This window comes from Alligator mississippiensis, chromosome 5, assembly GCF_030867095.1.
Source record: "Alligator mississippiensis isolate rAllMis1 chromosome 5, rAllMis1, whole genome shotgun sequence".
Taxonomy (NCBI): Eukaryota; Metazoa; Chordata; order Crocodylia; family Alligatoridae; genus Alligator; species Alligator mississippiensis.
In genome coordinates this window covers 210326887-210347868 of record NC_081828.1, presented here as the reverse complement: position 1 = coordinate 210347868, position 20982 = coordinate 210326887, and the positions used below count along the sequence as shown (strand labels likewise).

The 20982-nt window shown below is 47.4% G+C and overlaps 1 protein-coding gene across 2 annotated transcripts in view; it reads right to left on the bottom strand.

Moving 5' to 3' along the window:
- The window catches only part of PLCD1 (phospholipase C delta 1), a 73648-nt gene that overhangs the window by 37007 nt on the left and 15659 nt on the right, over positions 1-20982 (bottom strand). For both annotated transcript variants that reach the window (XM_014609049.3, XM_014609048.3), the window contains exons 2-3: positions 15233-15397; positions 87-315 (exon numbers count right to left, since the gene is read on the bottom strand). In XM_014609049.3, coding sequence (XP_014464535.2) covers positions 87-315; positions 15233-15397 — 394 coding nt within the window. The remainder of the gene's footprint in view (positions 1-86; positions 316-15232; positions 15398-20982) is intronic.

The window sequence follows — 20982 nt, the reverse complement described above, 5'->3', positions numbered from 1 at the left end:
CTATCGTGTTACATGCCCCCACGGAGAGAGACAAGGGCGGCTTTGTTGTGACTGAGCAACCCAGTATTTTAAAAGGCAAAGGATACTGCTGGAGTTTCTGCTTCTGGTTCATGGAGCTGCTGTGGGTTATGATTTTCTTCAGGCCGGCGGTCCAGTGGTTGGCGTCGCTTTCTGAACTGGCGATGAGGTCCAGGTTTTTCCGCTGGTCTTTGAAGATGATAGAGAAACAGCGATTCTCCGGGACATCCTGGGCATACTTTTCCATCCCCTCTGTTTTGTGACCGGGCCTCACATCCCGAATATCTTCAATGGAGACTGTAGAAACAAAGAGGCGCCGGTTATCAGTGAGGGGTTAGTCGGTCTTATCTCTGCTCAGAGACTAACCAGTAGCTTTTTTTTTTCCCTTTTCCTACAACCACTCCCTGCTATGTCTGGGGGATTTTCTTCCCCACCTCTTGTACAAAAGCAAGGTCAGTGGTGGGAACAGCAGTCTCAGGAAGGGAACCATCCCTTTTTTCTGCTGAATATCTACCCCTTTTTTAGCAAATAAATAGGACTAACACTGGAAGGTCTCATATTGCAAACACAGGACTGACTGTCAGGAGATTTGGGTTCAATTCCAAACTTTGCGGCTGGCTTGACTTCTAGCAGACAGGCCACCAAGACCAAGATTTAGAAACGTCAAACACTGCTCTGGGTCCTGATCTTCAGAGATCAGATGCAATTGGGAACATTATACTTGATCAGATGTCTCAGGCTGAAGAGCCAAAAAAGGCCCCTCAAATCAATGCTCCCTTTTGTGGCTCCAGAAACCCAATAACGTGCACAAGCGCCCTCTCTGCTTTTGGTACGTCCTCTGTAAAGTGGAGAAAATAGAAAACCTTTCCCTGCTTTGGAAAGTGCCCTGAGACCTTCAGCTATTACACATAGCTAGACATTCTCTATGCGTAATGATCATTAACATCAGAAATTGGGGAATAAATTGTGCACGTGGGAGGAAAATTAGGGTCCACACACTCATTAGTTCAAGAAGAATAAAGCTAAAAAGGAGTCAGGCACATTGGATCAGCACAGCAGGGTCAGACACTGTCCTCATCATCACACACAAGCTACTCCAGTCTCAACTCTGAGGACGGATATGACTCCATGTCCCACAGTTCAAATACAAACCACGCCTGAGCAAATATGGCCCAAGAAGCAGCTAAACTCATGCCAGAGTCCATATTCAAGCAAATCGAAACACACACAGATACAGAAGCACGTGGGGCTGGAAACCTCATATTAGGTTTCATAAAGCTCTAGAGCAGCAGTTCTGAACTAGGGGGTACATGTACCCCCAGCGGGTACGTGAAGCCTCATCAGGGGGTACAGGAGATATATTTCATACCTTACCTAACACAGGTCGAAGGGACTAAAAAAAATTTAATTTCCCATTGAAAGGGAAGTCTCACTCTGAGACCAAGGGGTACGTCAACTGCAAAAGGTTCAGAACCTCTGCTCTAGACTTAATTATCCAAGGCAGGGTCCAACGAAGCCTGCCCAGATCATTACAGGGACTGCATCTATCATATATTGAGCCTCTCTTTCCTTTCATGGGGCTCCCAGGTCACATATACGCATTCGAAGGGATGAATGAAGGCGGATCTGACTGCCGAGAGACGCATCAGGCGCAGAAGGGTTCACACCAGCAGAATTCAATCATTAACTGAAATGGTAAAATTGCTGCTACTAACTGTGTCTCCCTTTGCTGTAGTGAGGTATGGAGAGTACCCGGTACCTCTGAAGAAAGAGTTGTGTGCTCCTGATGCAGTGAGGAAACACTGAGCAGTCACCATCCTGTGAAGCCTCACCTACAGGAGTAACCTCACATAAGAAATCCCGCTGGCGTCTATGGGATCTGGGAGTACTTGGGAGTACTTTCAAAATTCAAGCCATTTGTTTAGGTGCCAAATTTCAGGAAGCGAATCTTGAAAAACTTCACGCCTCTGTTTATTCCTCCTTAAAATGGCAAGAAAAATATTTCCAGGCATTGCACAGTGTTGTACTACTTAGAGATCCTTAGATGGAAAGTAGGATACAAGTGCAAAAAGTATTGCCATTAGTTAACTGGAGAGAGGGCAGGGTGGCACTTCAGAGCCTAACTGGTTTAGAGGGACATGCGCTTGCATAGGTGACAGCCCACTTCATCAGACACTATGAATGGAAAGGCAGAAAACTTTACATATATCTAAAATTTTCTGCGCACACACATACAACACACACACATATGTGTGCGTATGCATATAAATATGTATGCATATATAACCACATATATACAGAGAGAGAGAGGAAGAACGACCAGAGGAAGGAGAAAACTGCCCTTTGGGATTTGCAGGCGTTCTGATTTAATTTTCGTTTGCTGTTTAAGGTAGGTACGATTTCACTTTATGTGCTGCGGTCATTCAAACCAAGCTGACTGCAAAAGCACCGTGCAGAATAAACCCAGCAAATGTGTAAGCTCTGTGCATGGTGCACAATTTTCAAAGATTCATGAGGGCGCATAAGCAGTTTATAGAGGTCCGTTTCTTCCTAGGTGACTGAGCTGCCAGAACAAACCCTGGAAAATTAGTCTCAAAGAAATCTGTGACTACCCAAAGCCAACAGAAGGGTTTGTTTTGAGTTTCAGCTCGTAGCTGTGGAGTCCAGACCGTTTCTGGGGTGCCTTGTTGAATTTGTTTCTATCCTGCAGCGATTCTCCACCAGGGTGCCACGAGAGCCTTTTAAGGGTGTTAGAGGTAAGGACCCACTTAAATTGTGGTCAAACTAAACAATTTTTGCAGGTTGGTCGCAGCTTAAAAAGCAAATTCTGCAGATATTTCCCAGACGTGCTCCGCCAGCCCGGCCCCTCGGTGCTGATTAGCGGGGAGGCCCCAGAGGGAGGAGGAAGGACAAGGGGTGGCCATCATCATCCCTGCTGCCCTTCATGCTACCCCTCCAGCTGGTGCCTCCCCCCTGGGGTGAGCTGCGAGGTTGGGCTGCAGTGGTAGCAAGGATCACTGGGGAGCCAGTATTTTATTTTTTGTTACTTTTTTTAAAGTTGATTTCACAGACAATCCCGGATTTCGCGGTTCAGCGGGATCGTGACTTGAGCAGACCCCCAGCTACGGGGTGCTGTGCAATATTAGCACTGTTAGGTGTGCAAATACCTGCACATGATTCCCAAGATAACCCCAGAGATTTCCAATGGGAATCCAGCATGTCAAAGACATGCGGACCTGCTGTGGGCTTCCTGAGTTCTTTGCAACAGAAGAACTGCTCTAGTTTTCCATCGTTAAAAAATGAGTGCAAGCTACCAGCTGGCGTTTTCTGAAGGTGCCTTGAGTTTAAAACGATTGAACCACTGCTCTACAGCTGGAACAGGCCACCCGGCGAAGCGCGGTTCAGCTCCATCTGTGACCATTTACCTGCATCCCATTACCTGCTAAAAGGTCACGGCCTTCCTGAGAGGAGGGTTGCTGGATAACAGATTTCTGTTGGATTTGTGACTCTGAGACCTCATCTGTGGTCCTCATCCTCAAAGCAAGGAAATGAGACCTCATCCTCAAAGCAAGGGAATGGCTACTGTTAGGAAGCTGCAGGTTAGCAAATTAACTAATTAAGCAAGCAAGCAAAAGAGGGTTTGTGGGCATGGAAACGGTAAATGATGGGCTAAGGATGGATGTGTTTTTTTTTAAAGCTTTATATAGCTCCAAGAGTACCCTGTATTCCTCTGTACAGACAGGAGCACTGAAGGCAAAGAAAATGGTCTCTTTCCAAGTTGTATCTCTTTGGTGCCCTTGGAAATTTGGGAGCCAGACTCAATGCAAATGCATTATACACAGCAGTGAGCCTAGTGCCCAGGAAGAGCCAGGACTAACCCCAACTTCGCAAATACTGCATACAGTGACATGCAAAAACCAGCTAGCCAGAAGCAGGCATCAGAAAACCACTAAGGAAGAAGATGGAAGGACTCTTAGAACAGAGGAAACATGGATGGGAGACAGAGACCCATCTGCTCTACCCCGTGCAATCCCCTTGCAGGTTGAGTTGGTGCATGGGCGTCACTCCGAGCAGGATGGAGCCCAGAGAGTTTACACCATGCTTCCTGGATGTTACTGTCTGCTGAAGGGGTGCTTTACATAAAACCCCAATCATGAATCACAGCTAACAGAGGCTTGTGTAGCTCTGGCCTCTGGACACCAATTCAACAGGCTAAATTCAGTTCAACGTTTCCAATGACCTGCAAATGCATCATATGCTCTGAAGCTACCATGTCTGTGACTGGTCATTATCCTCCTTAAATGAGATCTACCCACACTAACTTACCACCAGTGTGACTCCACTGAAATGCATGGAATTTCTCCTGATCCGAGGCAACTTAAACGGCATGAAAAATAGGATCAATGCTTTAACCCACCACTGAATTCCCCCAATCTGTCATGTGCGCCTTGCCTTTCCCTAGTCTTCTCTTTACTCAGCCCCTTTTTTCAGGCCAGAAATGCCAACACAAAACATTCACAGCTCAAGCATCAGGTTCACAAAAATCATCATGAGCTTGACCTTTAAATCATGGCAATCTAAAGCGACACTAATACAGTCTTGGGGCTTTCTTCATTACCCTGCAATTCAGTGATGCTTTAGGGAGCCTTAAAGTGTCACTTCCAAGCTTTTCCCTTCAACCCAGAACAACAAGAAACTGCCCTTCAACCAAAGAGGCGGGAGCTTTAAGAAAAAGCTCCAACAATCACAAGAATTGGCCAGTGCCGCAGCACGGGCTTGCCACAGTTGAAGCAAGATCCTTCTCCTCTGTACGTGCAACTCACGCTTCCATAAGTGGTTCCTCTGACTTCCCCTCTCAAGGGGTGCAATGAGTTTTTCAACACTGGAATTTGAACCACTTTCCAATCTTTTACTGAGGTTCCCACCACTCTCGGACAAGAAAGGTCTGTGAAAATCTCTTTCCCGAGAAAGACGAGAGAGAGATTCTGATGTAGCTAAGAAAACAAACCGAAACGGTGTAATTTGTTCAAGTCTTTCTATAAATCATTAAACTGATCTTAATATCCCAGGCCACCTGGCTTTGCTATTTGTCCAGCACCCACCTCGATGATAACCAATAGTGATTTATGTTTACATAGCGTACTCTAATTCTGTTTTATATGTATAACTAATCACGACTGGTATTGCAGAAACAACGAAAGGCTTCAGTCGGGTTTGGGGCTCAAGTGCGGGTAGAAGCACACCCTGTGAAAGATACTGGCAATCCCAAAGACTTTGGGTTCCAAACTAGAAGGACAAAAAGAGGAATTGTGATGCCATGTTACAAACAGAAACTGATGCCTCCCCTAGAGAGAGATTTCCCCAGCCCAGGCCACATAGGAAATGTGGAAAAGAATGGGGTTTGAACTCAATCTTTTGCATTCTGTGCGAGCAGGGCACCCTGGGGCTGTGCACTGTTGGCGGTGGCAGGGAGGTGCTGCAGGGCACATGGGCTCTGGGCTGTTGCGGGGGTGGGGGGTTGCTGACCAGCTCAAGGGGGCATGTGGAGGGTTCCTATGCACACCCCACCATACCCACAAACTCTCCCCCACACAATCACACACCCCACAAACACTGCACCCACCCACACCCTGACCCACACCCCCCACACCTCAGGGGAGTCCTGCTCACTGCTACACACACACACCCCACCACACATACGTACCCACAAACCCCTTCCCCCTCCACACACTGCACAGCCCCCCCACAAACCCCATACCCACCCACCCACATCCACACATACCCCCACACACACCTCCATATCACCCCACAAACCCCATACCCACCCCTACATACCCGCCACGTGCTTCTGCACTGCCCTCAATATACAGAAGTAAGACCTCATTTTGAGCTATTATGCAATCATCTCTATATACACCACACAAACACACACAAATCAGGACAAAATATTTTTTGAAATAAAATTTAAATGTTATTGTGGATGTTTGATTCTTTAGTATATAATTTGCTTTTTTTCTGGTTCCAAGCTGGCAAACCCCCTTCCCAAAAGGCATACTTCCACGAGGCAAGGAGAGGAACTTCTGGTGGCAAAGGTGATGCTTAGGGGGTGGGACTTCCAGTCCCGAGATGGTATCCAGGGGGTGGGGCACCTGTCAAGGGAAAGGATAACCTTTGCAGCCCTTGACAGCTTGCCAAAACTCATTAAGCGGCTCTCCACCTGAAATAATTGCCCGCCCCTGTATTAGAGGCACCCTGAAAAACAGATCATGGATGAATGGGGATCCCGGCAGAAGGAGGAACGAGTCCTCTGTCTGCTTGCAGGTTTTTGAACTTACTCTAAAGGGTCTGACTCTCCAAACCTGTAAAACCCACTGAGAGACAGAGAAGTAAAGTGATTTGCTATGATCCTACAGCAAGTCAGAGATGGGGGGAGAAACGCAGGCATCCCTAGGATCCAAACCTCCTGCTTGAAACACCAGGGAAAGTTCCCATCCTATGAACGAGCAACCAGTGCCATGCGCTCTTCAGCTATACTGATTTATTCTAATTCCCTCTCCGTGGCCCAAGGAACCTTTTCCACTTACTGCCAGGAAATGTAAATGAGAATTTTATCCACACATAGCTGACCGCCATATTTGCATATAAAGCCGTATGTCAAGATAGAGATCAGTTTCTATCCAGCTGCCTTTCTACCCAAGCTCAGCAAGATCTGTCTGGCATGCTGTCAAGAACAGATAACAGACACTGTCTAATCACAGGGCTGCAGCGCCAGCTAGGACGCTGCAGTCAGACAGCGTATATTTGACAATGAACACGACCCACTGGGTACAACTAGTATTAATGCCGCTCTTTTTGTTCAACAGGGCAATTCAGTTGCTTTCAGCAGCCCCAGAGGTAATGGACAGCTCAGGGCTGAAAGCTGAAATGATCCTGATCTTTGCAACCAGCTGCTTTCCACACACCGGCCTGTACTGCCAAAGCTTCACGGTATAAAGTGCTTTTTTTTCTGTGGGATCATCTTAGATTCAAGTGACTTCTACAGGAATCTTGAGCATTACCATTATGTATAATTCAAGATTTCTTTTCTATGTATAATGCAAGATCATACTCAGTGCTGTGGTTTCTGTTTAGCTTTCCACAGATTTACTTTTAAAGCCACAAGAATTTATTAGTGTGTGGCTAACCTCTGCCCCTGATACCCTGCTTCTGAATTTGGCCCTAGTACAAATGACATAGGAACGCTCCTACTGGGACAGACCAAAGGTCCATCCCGCCTGGTAACCTTAGGCCATCTCCCAGGGCCACAGATCTGCTTAACAGAGTGCCCTCCTGTGGAGAATGCATCGGCAGTTACACTGATAGGAATACATTAAATGCTTTGTTAGAAAAATGTTAAAATTAAAATGTTTACATGGTATGGTAGAGTCGTGAAAGAAACAGGACACTGCTTATGATAGCCACACAGGTGAGGGACAGAAATGAAATGTAAACCGGTATAAGTGATCGGAAACCAGTCTAAACCAGAAGTTCAGCGCACACCAGTTTCAAAGTGACGAAACCTGGTTTAAGATAGACCTGGATGGATGCAGCATCAGATTTAACCAGTTTCAGCTAGACCGGTCTATCGAACTTCTGTGCCAGATCCCCTCCTGACTCAAGTTAAGTCACAGTCCCCCAGCATCCCAAGATGCTTTGCGGCTTCCCCCTTACAGGGCGAGCAGCAGCAGTGGATTAAGATTGGGGCCCTGGGCAAAAATGAAATTGGAGGCGCCCCACCAGGCAAGGGTGGGTTCCCTCTGCACCCGCCGGGGGGCTGTGGTTGGGCCTGCCTGGCCTCCTCGGCATCCTGTCCCTTCCCGAGCAGTATTGGTGCAGACAGCAGGACTGGGGCTGGAGAGGGAAGAAAACCGCAGTGGCAACCGCCCCACTGGTGACTCTGGCTGGGTCGGGGGGAGCCGGGATGTGCATAGCGGCCTCCATTCTCCCCTCCCCTCCCGCTGCCATGGGCAGCTGGTAGGGATGGGCTGGGGACAGTCTGTGCTGGCTGTCCATCACAGTGAGGGAGGCACGTGCCTAGCAGCCATCAGCTGTGCTCAGCCACCTTCAGCAGTGTCCGGCAAGCTGGGAAGTGTGCAGGAGCGCCTCCCGCCTGCTGGCTTGGGCCAGTGCAGGCATCCCTGTGGCTCCCCCCCCCACCGATGGGAGAACATGTGTTCTGCTCCTTCCCGATTTATTCTTCGCAGCTTATAGAAACCTGCAAAAACTGGATCGATTCTGCCTCGGGCTTTGTGACTGTCTGTACTTAGCCACAAGGTACATAGTTGTGTGATGTTAAAGCACTCGTAATCATTTAGTTATTCATGCAATCTACCAAGTAATTAAGAAATTTGCATGTGATGCTATGCTTATGAAACAGATAAGCTCCCATGCACGGGAACCACATTAGTATGTAGTTTGTAAAGCGTTCCTAAGCACTGACTTTAGCGTGCACTTGATCTCAGCCAGAGAGGCATGTCTCCGAGCACAGCAAGTGGCAGATGCTTTAGAGGAAGACTATCAGAAACAAGGCATGTGCAGAGTGATCCATCCCCTCCTAGTTCCCCGCAATGAGTTACATCCCTGAATACTATGTTTAACAGCCCCTGCTGGGCCTATCTTCCATGAATTTGTCTAATTCTTTTTGAATCTGGTTATTCTGTTGGCTTTCAACAACCTCTTAGGGCAATGAGTTCCTCCAGTTAATATTGTTAATTAAAAAATGGCTTACTTTTGTTTTAAAGCTGCTGCCTGATCATTTCCTGACATATGTGACCTACCTGACTCCACATAGAGCCCTATTCCCCATGGCATGATACCTGTCAGCACACTGCCCGCAGAAAAACAGTCTGGGGCATGCAGTGATCTGGTTTAAAATGAAACAACTAACCAAACACCTGGCAGGTTTGTATGTGAAAGATCTTGTTCTGGGGGTTGAGCAGCTTTGATGAGAGCTATTCATATCCATCAGACTGCCAGTTTTGACAGCTGTCAGGAGCCTCACATAACATCCCCACAAGCATGCATTTTTTCAGCGACACAAAAATGTCCCGCGGTATGTCAGAAATTCCTAAGAAACTGTCCCTGCCAGTAAGTTATCCCAGTAGACCGGCGGTAGCTGGTATGCAGGTTGCTGGGACTGACTGATGGCATTGCATTATTAAATTCACAGTTTTCATTCCTTGGCTTATGAAGAGCATAGATGGGATCCTGTGACATCTTTTCTCTTCTGCTGTCAGTACTTTTGGCTGGACTGATGCCCTGGAGACTCAAATCTTCCATCTCACCAAAAACATGATGCAGTGAAGTCAGCCACCCCCGCAGAAACATTTTAAAGGAATTGCTGGACATCCTCTAGTAACTCAACACTGAAGGCAACAGTTTTCTGATAATATAGAAGCGTTTTCTTTATCTGGCTGGAAGTTGGAATCAGCAAATTTCTGACTGAATTCAAAATAAAATGCAGAAGTAAGCTGGCCGTGCCTGATATAATAGGCGGGACCCGCAGAACTCTTCCTGCTGAAGCTTGTAAAATGCTTTACATCCCTTGACATATTAATCCTCGCGCAGCCTCGGTTGTTAAGCACCTTCTCATACTTCAGAAAAGACAGGCAGAGGCGTAGAGAGGCCAGCGTTTTATCAATACTAGGAAAGCTGTCCTGCTTCAACTAAATCTGCTTAAAATTGATCTAGACGTCGATATAAGCAAATGCCGTGTCAGTTTATCTTGCCTCTGTCGGTCACTTTCTAAATCGGCTCCATTAAAGAAATGTGCTGGAGCTGAGTGGGGAGAAAATTGCTCTAAAAAACCAAAATTCAAATCTGCAGCGAGGGTTTTCTCCAACAACACAAAAGTTTCAGCACTCAGACCATAGCTGAGGCACCCGCTCGCCTCTGAGAGCCGTCGCGGTGCATCACGGTGGCTCTTGGGAGGCGCAGCTCTGCGGAGGTGTCCATCCCACAGTGGGAGATGGTGGCATGAGTCCCCCATGCCGGGGCATTTCTGAACCTGGCAACACTTTGCCATTTCCAGGGTGTTCAGCTTTTTGATGGAGAGCCCTAAAATGGGATCAGCGGAATATTTTCAACCAGCCAAGCAGGATGCTTTGCTCGTGCAGGCTGAGCCTTACCGAATTAAGCTAACCTACTTCAAGCAGGGGGATCAGACTGGCTGAAGTGAGCCCACACTAGGGATTCCCGCTGGTTTAACACAATTAATTTAAAAACCTGTTTTAATTAAACTAGTGCACTGTTTTAGTATACACAGGCCTAGGTGATTTGGCCACGGTTAAACAACAAGAGCCAGCCATAAACTCGGAGCCTTGCTTTCACTTCTCCCTACTCCATTCATTTGTAGAGTGCTTTGAAGATAAGGGAAAAAGGTGCAAAAAAAAGTGGAAGATAAAAAGGTGTCTGGTTATTTGCTGAGACACTTCCTCCCCTTCAACATCTGGAAGCGCTGGCACTGGAACGGAGCCTCTGTCGTATAAACCTTGGAGCTGCTATCTAAGGTTCAGCATAACCTCTCTCTGATTTCCCTGTCTAGGAAGACAAAGCCCAGAGACCATTCAATGAGTTATTTTTCTATTCCTTCCCACGCACAGGAGCCAGTGGGATACGATCAGCGGCCGACACAATAGAGGCGCTGCGTTGCTGCTGAGCGGAGAGTCGCAAAATGCAGAGTGCCAGGCCTGCGGACCGGACCGCTGCAGTTCACAGCGCAGCTCCTGGCTGACCTGGCTCCCTCCCAAGCGGAAAAACAAAAAATCCCTGTGCTGTGTGTGGCGTGTGGGAGCCAGCTGGAGTTTTGTGGGGGCCTAGATAAACCAGCTTGACCCTGTTTTCATGCCCCACCTCAAATGGAGCCAGACCTCGGCTGTGATAGGAAGGACGTGCGTTTCCTCTTTTCCCATCCCCTGGGTACAAAACCCAGGGTCAATTCAGAGGCCAGCCCCTTGATTTGTAGCCTGTATTTGAAAAGAGGAAAGGCACGTCCTTCCTACCACAGCCGAGCGCAGCGCCTGTCCTGCCAGGTTCTCCCCTAAGACAACTGGACCGTGGCTCCGCATCCTCTGAATGGGCCAGCGGGGTAACCTGCTGCTGGGAACGATGGACCTCTCTAAGGACGGAGAGGGTGAGGCCACCCGCTCTCTCCTCCTGCATCGTGGCTTCAGACCACTCCATGTGCTGGGCAGTTTTTCACAGCCAGCTTGCCTGCCCCGAAACAGCCCAGCCACAGCTCTACTGAGGTCAGGAAGCAAATGTGGCTAGTGTCAGGACACGTGGCTAGTGTCGGGACTGCCACGCAGACCCAGTCTTTTCACCCCCTCTCTCTGTTTTCCCTGTGCCCCAGACTTAATTCCCTGAATCACTGCCTTCAGCCTTGGACAGTTCTGATTGCTGCCGCAGAAATGAATCCAAGTGCAACGTGCAAAGTAATCAGTCCGGTCGGAAAGCAAATAAAGGTGGATCAGAGCGCCTGGCAATGAACACGGGGATGGGACCTGCGTTTTCAAAGCACCTGGAGCTGAGGCAAGATTTTCAAAAGCGATGCACTTTAGGCAGCTCTGTCTGTGACCCGGTTTCACACTGAAACCTGGTCACAAATGTCACACTCATTGAAAATCTTTTGAAAACCGAGCCCTGCAGGGATCACTGAAACAGGGCAAAATAACAAAAAAAACCCATGTCATCCTGTATTAGCTGCTACACACGGGGATAATGTCAGAGGAGTTCTGTAGTTAATGAAATGATAAGGACGTTTGACTCCCAAGCTGGTATTTTCAATGCCCACTTAATTCCTAACTATTTTAAATGTATAAGTTGTGTTACAGTTGTATAAGTTGTATAAATGTATAAGTTGGGTTAGGTATAAAAAAAAGCTACAAGGCCTTTGATCAACAGCAAATATTAGGTTTGAAATCCAGTATCAATCTCAAGTTATCAGAGAGGCAGAGCAACTAGCCCCCTGGTGAATAGGTCCTCCTCTCTGACGAGGCATTGGGAAGTACTGGTCTGGTTCCCAAAATGACCTGGGATTTCCAACGTGGGCAAGTCCCTCTGTGCCTCTGTTTTCACTTTGTAAAAAAGGGTAAATATTAAAATTCCATTTGCTGGTCTTGTCCATTTTAAGGTATCCGGAGCAAAGGCTGTCTCTTAGTAAGGGCTTATCAATACAAGGAAGTCACTACAGAGGGAGTGACTAGCTACTCTGCACAGAGTGCCTATGTGGATCCTCTCAAGATACCGCGCGAGGTAGGTTACTCTGCTTTCAAAGTGCTCACACTTATTGCCCGCTGAGCCAGTGAACTGCACCGAGGAGGCATTATCTTAATATATAACAATATTGGTGAAGGTTCAGTTAATCCAGATCAGCGGTTCTCAACCTTTTAAGTCTCAGGGCATCCTTCCATAACTTCTGGGAATTGAGAGGCACCCTATTAAAAAAATTAATCTATTTCTGATAGTGTTTGGCTCCTTGCAGAGGGGCTGAGCAGTGGTAGGTGGAGGGGAGCGAGTGGCTGGGCACGCATGAGCCTGTGCGTATCTCTTCTCGCCGTGCATCGCCCTTTGGAGGATCTCACGGCACCCAAATTGAAAAGCACCGATCGAGATAAGATAGCAGTGTGTTAGAATAACTTTCCTCCAGCTAAGATCCAATGGAGGTCACAAGCATTTGCCGGCTCTGTGTTGGTTTCTAATAACCATACGGTTCAGGGGCCCTGGAGGTAATCTTTGATATCAGAAGAAAGTTTCGGCTAGGTACCTCTGAGAACAGCTGGGTTGGAGCATTAAAGCAGCTCAGTACAGATAACTGCAGTGACCCAGCCAAACGCTGTTTTCCAACGCACTTAAAAGCCCCAGATCCCAACTGCGTCTGGAAGGGGCGTTCTCTCTGTTGCCTTGCTTTTCCTGTAGGAAGGCGATGCATTTCAAAACTCACACCTTTGTTTTGCAACTCAAAGTTATCCAGGCAAAGGCTTTCTGGGGTTACCTCCATTCTCAATTATAAACTTTATGAATGGGAGTTAACTGGAGAGCGTGCATTAGCTAGGGCTGTTGCTGCTGAATCAGAGTCACAAATACCTAATGACTGTCGGTGCCTACCCTGAAGAGTTTCCAGTATAAACAGGCTGGGTAGAAGGACAGAAAGGGAACCACTATGAACTGAAGCAGCACAAAGAGATAGGATAACTGGCCCAAGACCACACATGCAGGCAGTGGCAGAGGTAAGAAGTCTTTGTCTCAGACCTTCACCACAAAATCACCATCCTCTCTGGAGCAAGGCTTCAGTGTGGCACCCTCTTACCCATGAGAGTAATCCTAGATGCTTCTATACGAGCGAGAGCCACTGACTTGAGTAATAACGGAAAGGGGCAGGTCTTTTCATTAGCTTCAATTGTAAGAGGAAAATGTTACACAAAAACCATGGGCCACAGGAACTTGTCTTCCGATACCCTACAGAATTGCACCTGGGATTACTCTCTTCACCTCCAGTCTTTATAATATAAACCTAAGCAGAAAAACCGTACCAGAGAAAGGCAAGGCTGGCTAAGAGGACAAAGAGAAACACAAATATCCACTTACCTGCCCCCCATCCCCGATGCATGCGTGCATGCACAGACACATGCACACACATAACTATTGCAGTGATTGTCCTCCTTTTCCCTTTTTCCTTAGCAAGAGTTTGTCACCAGATCTCAGGTGGGCTTTGTGCTGAAGTGCTGTGACTAGGTAAAGGGTATCCAGGTTGTAGCCGTATTGGTCTAGAGGAAAAGGCAATCAGGACTCGTAGTAGAGATGTCTTTTATTAGACCAACAAGATTTTTGCAAATCAAAAAATTAAAGAACTTTTTTTGCAAAATCTTGTTGGTTTAATAAAAGAGATCATCTCTACTACGAGACTTGAGTGACTAGGTAAAGGCCTGACTAGTCTACAATCCAATAGCTTCAGGCACTGCCCACTTTCCCCACTACTGTCTTGGTAGCCAGGACTTCTCTTTGCTCCCCATGGCAGAAGTTGTGGGGGTCGCTTTGGGAGTCATCTCCCCTTGCACCTAGGAAGGGACCTGGCAGATGGCAGGATGGCGTACAACCATGCCACACTTTGATCTAGTCTCTTCCTTTTAGGATCAGCGCTGGGGAGAGTAATTTCTTAGCAGTGACTGATCACTTCGCCTGCAGGCTCTTTGGGGCAGGGAAATGGGGTTTGCTGCAGCTGCACAGTGTTGGGTGCTGGTCCTGTGCGCACCACTGCAGTGTAATAATGGCGGCTGGGTTTTCTTTGCATTTGTTTGATGAGAATTGTCATCTCCGGACTTTGTACCTCTGATGACAATGGGCAGGTTTCAAGTTTCTAAATAAATGATAAGATCAGGCCTTGCCTGTTTGAAGCCAGAGGAAGAAGCAGTGCCCCCCGACTTGCTCCTTTCCCACCCCCACCCCCCACAACCTCCCTCCCACCTGCCTTGCTTCCTTGGTTTTTCCCCTTTGATCTCCACATTTCATTGAAGCCAAGCCAGGGTCTTGCTCTGCTTTCCCATGGGAACAGGCCAGTTCTCCAAGCTGCAACAAAAGGGACCGCAGCCCTGCTCTGCTGGACTTTCCCCTGGGTGTCTGTATCCTTATATAAACCCAGAGGAGTCTAAGCCTCCCCTCACCAGCCCAGGCTTTTGATTGCTCAGTGTCGCTGGGAGGGCGGCATGCGGATGTCATACTGGGACAGGGGCATCACAACTCCCTGTCATGGGATTACAGGAAAAGGAGGTTCGAGGGATTCATTCCCCCTGCCTCGGCCCCTAATCACCATTTGGGTACCAACAGCAAGTGCCCACAGTGGACCGGGGTGAATTCCTTCATTAGCTTCCTCCCTATGAGCTTAAGGAAGCTGTTGTAGGTGGAGCAAGTGGCAGAAAGAGTAGTGCTTGCTTGCAGACCTCGGGAGCCAGCCTGGCTTGTGCCATGACCTGGGCAGCCCTCAGCCCTACCTAAGTTATACCAAGACCATTTCAGCCACCCTAGAAGTGCCCCTGAAGCCATCAGGGGACCCAGCACATAGACCCCTTATATACAGTGCTTCAACTTCCCGCTGTCCTTTCCAGTCTCCTTCCCCTCGAGACCCAATATCCCCAACCCCTCACCTCTGCAGACACCATGCTACTGGACAATGGGCACTTACAGAGCTGGGACTCTGGAGACCTCAGCATCTTCCTGGATTCCTGCCAGATGGTTTTGCAGTCTTCCTGGAGCTTGTAAAACCTTTCCTTTCTCCAAGAGCTCGACTTCACTTTCAGCAGCAGGCTGCCCTTCAGGAGGAACTTCAGGTCGTTGTCATCTTGCAGGCCTGTGCAGAAAGGTATAGCAGTGTTAATGGGCCAATGAATGTATGTGTACATTGTATTTTTCATCAAGCACGCACAGAAATGGAGCTGGCTCCGGGGTGGAAAGCAGAGGGCGACTAGCACAAATTAGAGAAAAGGGGAAAACTAGATAACACTGAGGCATACTCCCATCCCTTACCAAAAAAAAACAAACCAAACCCCAAAAACAAAACTATGGGACATGATTCTTTGTATTTTAATTCCTTAAACTGCAGCTTCCCATGCAGTTAACACATGAGACTTAGCAGGTCCCATGGCACAAGTCAGACTGGATTATCTTCTTCATGAGAGCTGTGCTAATGCCATTCAGTTATTTTTAAAAATCCAGCGATTAGGATCTAATCCGAGGAAATAAGACCCATCAGCGGTGCAGCAGAGGAAAGGGGATGCTGCAGTTCAGGCACTGAAATGGGACCCTGGAGATGTCGGGCCCTCCTCTGCTACATATTTTCCATTGACCTTGGCAAATCAGCTAATGTCTCTGGGCCTGAGCTCCCTATCTGTAGAATGGGGATAAGAGCACTGTCCTCCCCTCCTGGGGGATTGCGAGGATGAAAACAATAAAGATAATGCCATATGCAAATGCGGTGGTAACAGAAGAGCCATATAAGCATCTAGAATAGATTCTCTCTTGCTCTTTGCTGTGTATTTAACACAAGGGGACCTCATCCTGTGGAGTGGTGATGAAAGGAAGAGCTGAGCTACGGAGTCACTATTGCCAGCCCCAAAGGATCAACGTTCATGAGCTGGATCCCCAAATGTTAATAGTCATTTGAACCAGTGGCTCCAGAGGTGACAGGCGTTCTCAGTCTAGGCACCAAAATTTATAAGCATTTAGGTACCAAAAGAGGCAGTCATTTGTCTAATGCAAAGTTCAAAATTGAGGGTTGAGCCCCTCAGCAGTTTTGAAAGGCCCACTAGGCAGCTATCTGCACCTTTGGGCACGTGACAAATCTGCCACCTGACGCTTATATCAATACAAGTTAATCCTTTAGGGAAAACTATGATGGATGATAATGAATGAAGTTGGTGGGCACAGGGCGGGAAGGGGACAGGAACAGGAGGTGATGACAGCATCCTGGGTTTTGAGCCGTTGCACATATCAGTGTAAAGACACCAGACACGTTCACAGCTAGACACCACTTAATTCCCTGGCACTACCTAAGTGGGTCTGTATTGAGTGGAATTTTTGCTAACATTGTCCCAATTAAGCAGCAATCATTACCATTTACAGGTCTCTGGGACACTTCCTAATAGTGAGTACAATGCAGTGCAATGAAAGAGGTAGTGGAAAAGAATAGCTCGTGGCCATTCCAGGGAGGTGATTCAAACCAGGTACAAGGAATTGGAGCTGTCTGGGGTTTGTAATAGTAATTGCACTGCTGTGCAGAATTCCTCAGCACCACTGACTTCATGCCTTAGAGGTACAGCTCTCGTCTGGGAAGAGTCTTGTAACAAGCCATGCCGATGCCATTTCAGGCCTGTGAACAATCACAGCTAAGTAAACTATTTGTCTGTAGCCCAAGCACTGCAAACCTGCTGTGGCACATCAGCAGCACCCTTCCCCATACCCGACAAGTCACACAGGAAACCAAATTAGGCCTTGCCAGGACTGAAGACTGACAACATCCTCTTTTGAGCTGGAAAGTGTTTTCAAGCCGCAGTTCATGCAGGAAGGGGTGAAGGAAAGAAAAGCTGATCAACAGCCATCGAATCATACAAAATGAGGGTTGGAAGGGACCTCAGGAGGTCCCATCTAATCCAACCCCCTGCTCAAAGCAGGACCAGCCCCAACTAGATCATCCCAGCCACGGCTTTGTCTAGCCGGATCTTAAAAACCTCCAAGGATGGAGATTGCCATAACGTGTTCCAGTCAGTGTTGCCAACCCCAAACGTTCGAGCTTCAAAAGCCAGGCTCCCAAACTGGAGGGCAGGTGTGTTAGAGCAGGGCCAGGGACAGACCTGCAATGCAGCATGGTTGCAAGCTTTGGCAGAGGCAGCTGAACTGCACTGTGGTTGATCAGACTGAAGGTAACATTGTGAGCTGCCAAGCACAGCCTAAAGTCTCCATAATTAACAGGGATATGGAATTGCTATAGCATCGTCCCAGTGAGGATCCTGCAGCCCTTTACAAGCGTTTGTCATTCACCCTCGCGGCGCTCTGTGAAATGGGGGAGCCCCATCGGTCTCACTTCTCACACAGGGACGCTGAGACCTGGAGCGGTGAACGTACAGCTCCCTCAAGGAGGTTACAGGGAAGGGGGGATGCAGGCCTGATGCACCCACCTTCCCTAGCCTTGATCCCAATACACCGTTGCTCGGGGATCTCCTGCAGAGCATGTACAGGGACAGGTTCCTCGCTCAGCCACAACTGCTTGCTCAGCTGTCTCCAGGGCTTTCTTATCAGCACATGCAGCTCAGCACAGGCTTTCCTTCAAAGAAGCCAAGAAGTTGGCCTGGGCCATGAGACTGGCTAAGGAGTCAAAGGCGAGGGCTCACACAGGAAGGGAAGGAAGGAGATGGACACTCTCGCAAGGTTATCAAGGTCTCTCTTTCCTTAGGGATAACTCAGCTATATCCATGGTCACATACATCTCTGGGCTTTAAAAGGATCTAAGTCCCTTTGGCAATCAAGAAGCACAGTAGAGATGATATCTTTTATTAGATGGCATCTAAGTCCTTTTGGATACTTATGACTTGCTCACTCTTCTCTGGTAAAAGGCTACTATTGCCCATCTTCTGTTTAATGGTGATTAGCGTGTTTGCTCGGGGTGTAACCATCCTCTTCAGCCCAGGGAGACTCAAATCCACATCACCTTCCTCCCTGAACAGTACCTTTACCACCAGGATAGAGGTTAGGCTGAGTTGCAGCCAGAGACGAGGAGAAAGAAAAGAGAAGCAAGCAAGAGGGGGGCTGCCTGAATCCTAGTGGTACAGGCGCTCCTTTGGGAAGGGGGAGGCGTGGGTCCCAGTGCCTGCTGTCCACATAACTTATGCCTCTGATGCAAAATGCATAAGCAGCCCTGGAAGCCAGGATCAGTACCCAGGGCTCTCTCTTCTCTGGGAAATGCCCCATCACAAGGTGACACTCATGCTCCTCTCTGATTATTCTCTGCCCCATGACGCTTGCAGTGCTTTCTGCACAGTGGCACAGCTCTGAAAGGAAGAATAGGTAGCCGCTGCATGGGAGGGTCTAGGATTTTTAAAAGGGGGGTGCAAGGCAGTGCATCATCAAATATAACACAGCACACATTTTCCTCCAGGTAAACTAGAAGCTTTACTAAATAAGCTAGGGGTCTAGGGCTGTGTTATTCAGCAAAAACAAATAAAACTTTACTGGGCTGTGCATTCACTTGCTAGCTCATAGTATGTATAAAAAACAATCAACAGATGTTGTTTCATTAGTCCTGTTTTCATTAGAAATCCATATACATCGCCTTCAGATTCATAACACAAAATCCAGCCTTCTTGAGCATCTTGACAGTGCATTCAGTGCTTCACACGCGAGTTAATGCTCACCTGTGTTATTTCCACACCTGAGTTAATGTTTCTAGCTAAAGTTAAAATCAGTCTGCAGGCTGTGAAACAGGAGATGCATTACCAAGAGCAGCTAAGAGCCAGAAGAACAAAGGATAACTTGGTTCGTGGAGCCATTAAAGACCATTAGAAAGGAGAAAATATCATTAACACCCGTGAATCAGGTAGATTATAATGAGCCCTGAAGTCAACTCGCTCCCTCGCTGCTGCCTGAACAGAAATGCTGCTGTTGTTGCCAGTCAGTTGGTTTTAAACTTTGGATGTAGCAGGAATCAAACCCTCCCTGGATCCTCCACCGAGGAAGTAACCAGTAGATATTCAGGTATTTACAGGATCTCAGGTACACAAGCAATTAGAGAGAGCTTTTGTGGATCACACACAAGGTACCTACATCCTTTTTTAGATGTGACCCTTAGCCTTTTTTCTCCCCCTCCAAAATGGGGATAAGAGCACGTCCCTCTGGCATGCACGCTCCTCTGGCAATAAGGCCCAGATAAGTACCACCGATAGCTAGGGATGCTCATGGGATCACGTCCTGGGGTGTTTATGGGAATTGCTTTCCAAATAACTCTTTTCCTAGCAGGCTCCTAATCTCATGCTTTATTTTCCCACCAATCCCTACTGTTTTCTCTTTTTTTTTTTGTCTGATACCCCTTTTGATCAACAGGATTTGCTCTGCACAGTTACTTTCTGCAACAGGAAGCCAGTTGTGGAAAAACGTCCTACAGCTGTAGAAGATTTTTGCTAGAGGAAGCGAGTTGTATAACAAATCTGCTTATAACCCATGTCGTGTAAAGATCTGCAAATATCACGGAGTAACCTAAAGACACTTCTTGCCAAGTCATGTGATGATACCGGGCTTCAAGCAACGCAAGCGCGCTGAGGCATATTTCCACATACAATCCTAACCCTCTGCAAATCAGTTTGGAAAAGACAATGAGCAGCCCTAGCAAACACTAAATACATTTTAAAGCAAAGATGATAATATGTTAGTTTATTTGTAATAAGTTCCTAAAATATGTTTTCAAAGTACAGTTAATACCCCCCTCACCCCATCTCCAAAACACACACCAACCGTGTTTTTTAACAAGGGGCGATTTCATGTTCTTGGTTTTGAATGATTTTTGTCTTGTTCAGTGGTAGCACAAAGAGCATTACAGAGCTGATGAACTATCAAAAGCAAATAATGTCCCTGACCTGGAAAGATTAGAGACATCACAAATACCAGCCCTGCTACCCCACTGCAATCACAGTGCCAGGCTTGCAGCAACTGTCTCATCGAAATACCACCTTGTTTGCAACCCAAAACATAAATTCATTCATGGGGACACCAGACATGTCTCTATTGTCTACAGACACGCTGACAATCAACCAAACCATTGAGCATCAACCAAAAAAAACCTTGTCTGAGCACTTAACACTGTCCACATACAACCCTCTCTCCCTCCCTGCTCATGTTTAGGATCTGGCCTGGGGTCAGCTGAAAAAAGCAGACATAGTTTTTGGGTAAAACATGAAGCCACCCTGTAGAAAAATGAAATTCCTCACACTTCAACCTGTCCTCTTCTGCCTGCTAATAAATAAATTAACCCCCCCCCCAACGTGGACAAATGTATCTTTGATGTAAACCCACTGGGCAGCAACCAAGGATCAGTGAATAGCCAGATACAGAGATTAGGAAACTCTCTCTGGATTTCCTGCCTTGTTTAACCAGTTGAATTCAGACCCTTTAATGTTACTTGAGCAATCATAATATTAATAATCCACAGTGCTGAAACCAGACTGGAAGGCATGCTGTTCCCATGGACAGCTCAGTAATATTTCTATGTGAGGGCGACATCTGATTTGGAAACAAACCCTCTTCTCCAAAAGACCCGGGCCTGAAAGTAGACATCTATCACATCTGGAGCGTGGTTACAAAAAACAAAACCTCGGAGGTTTAAATACGGCTTTGGGGCTTGCTCGAAGCGGGTAGAGACAAGCGTTTCTGCCGCTACTGCGAATGAAGGGA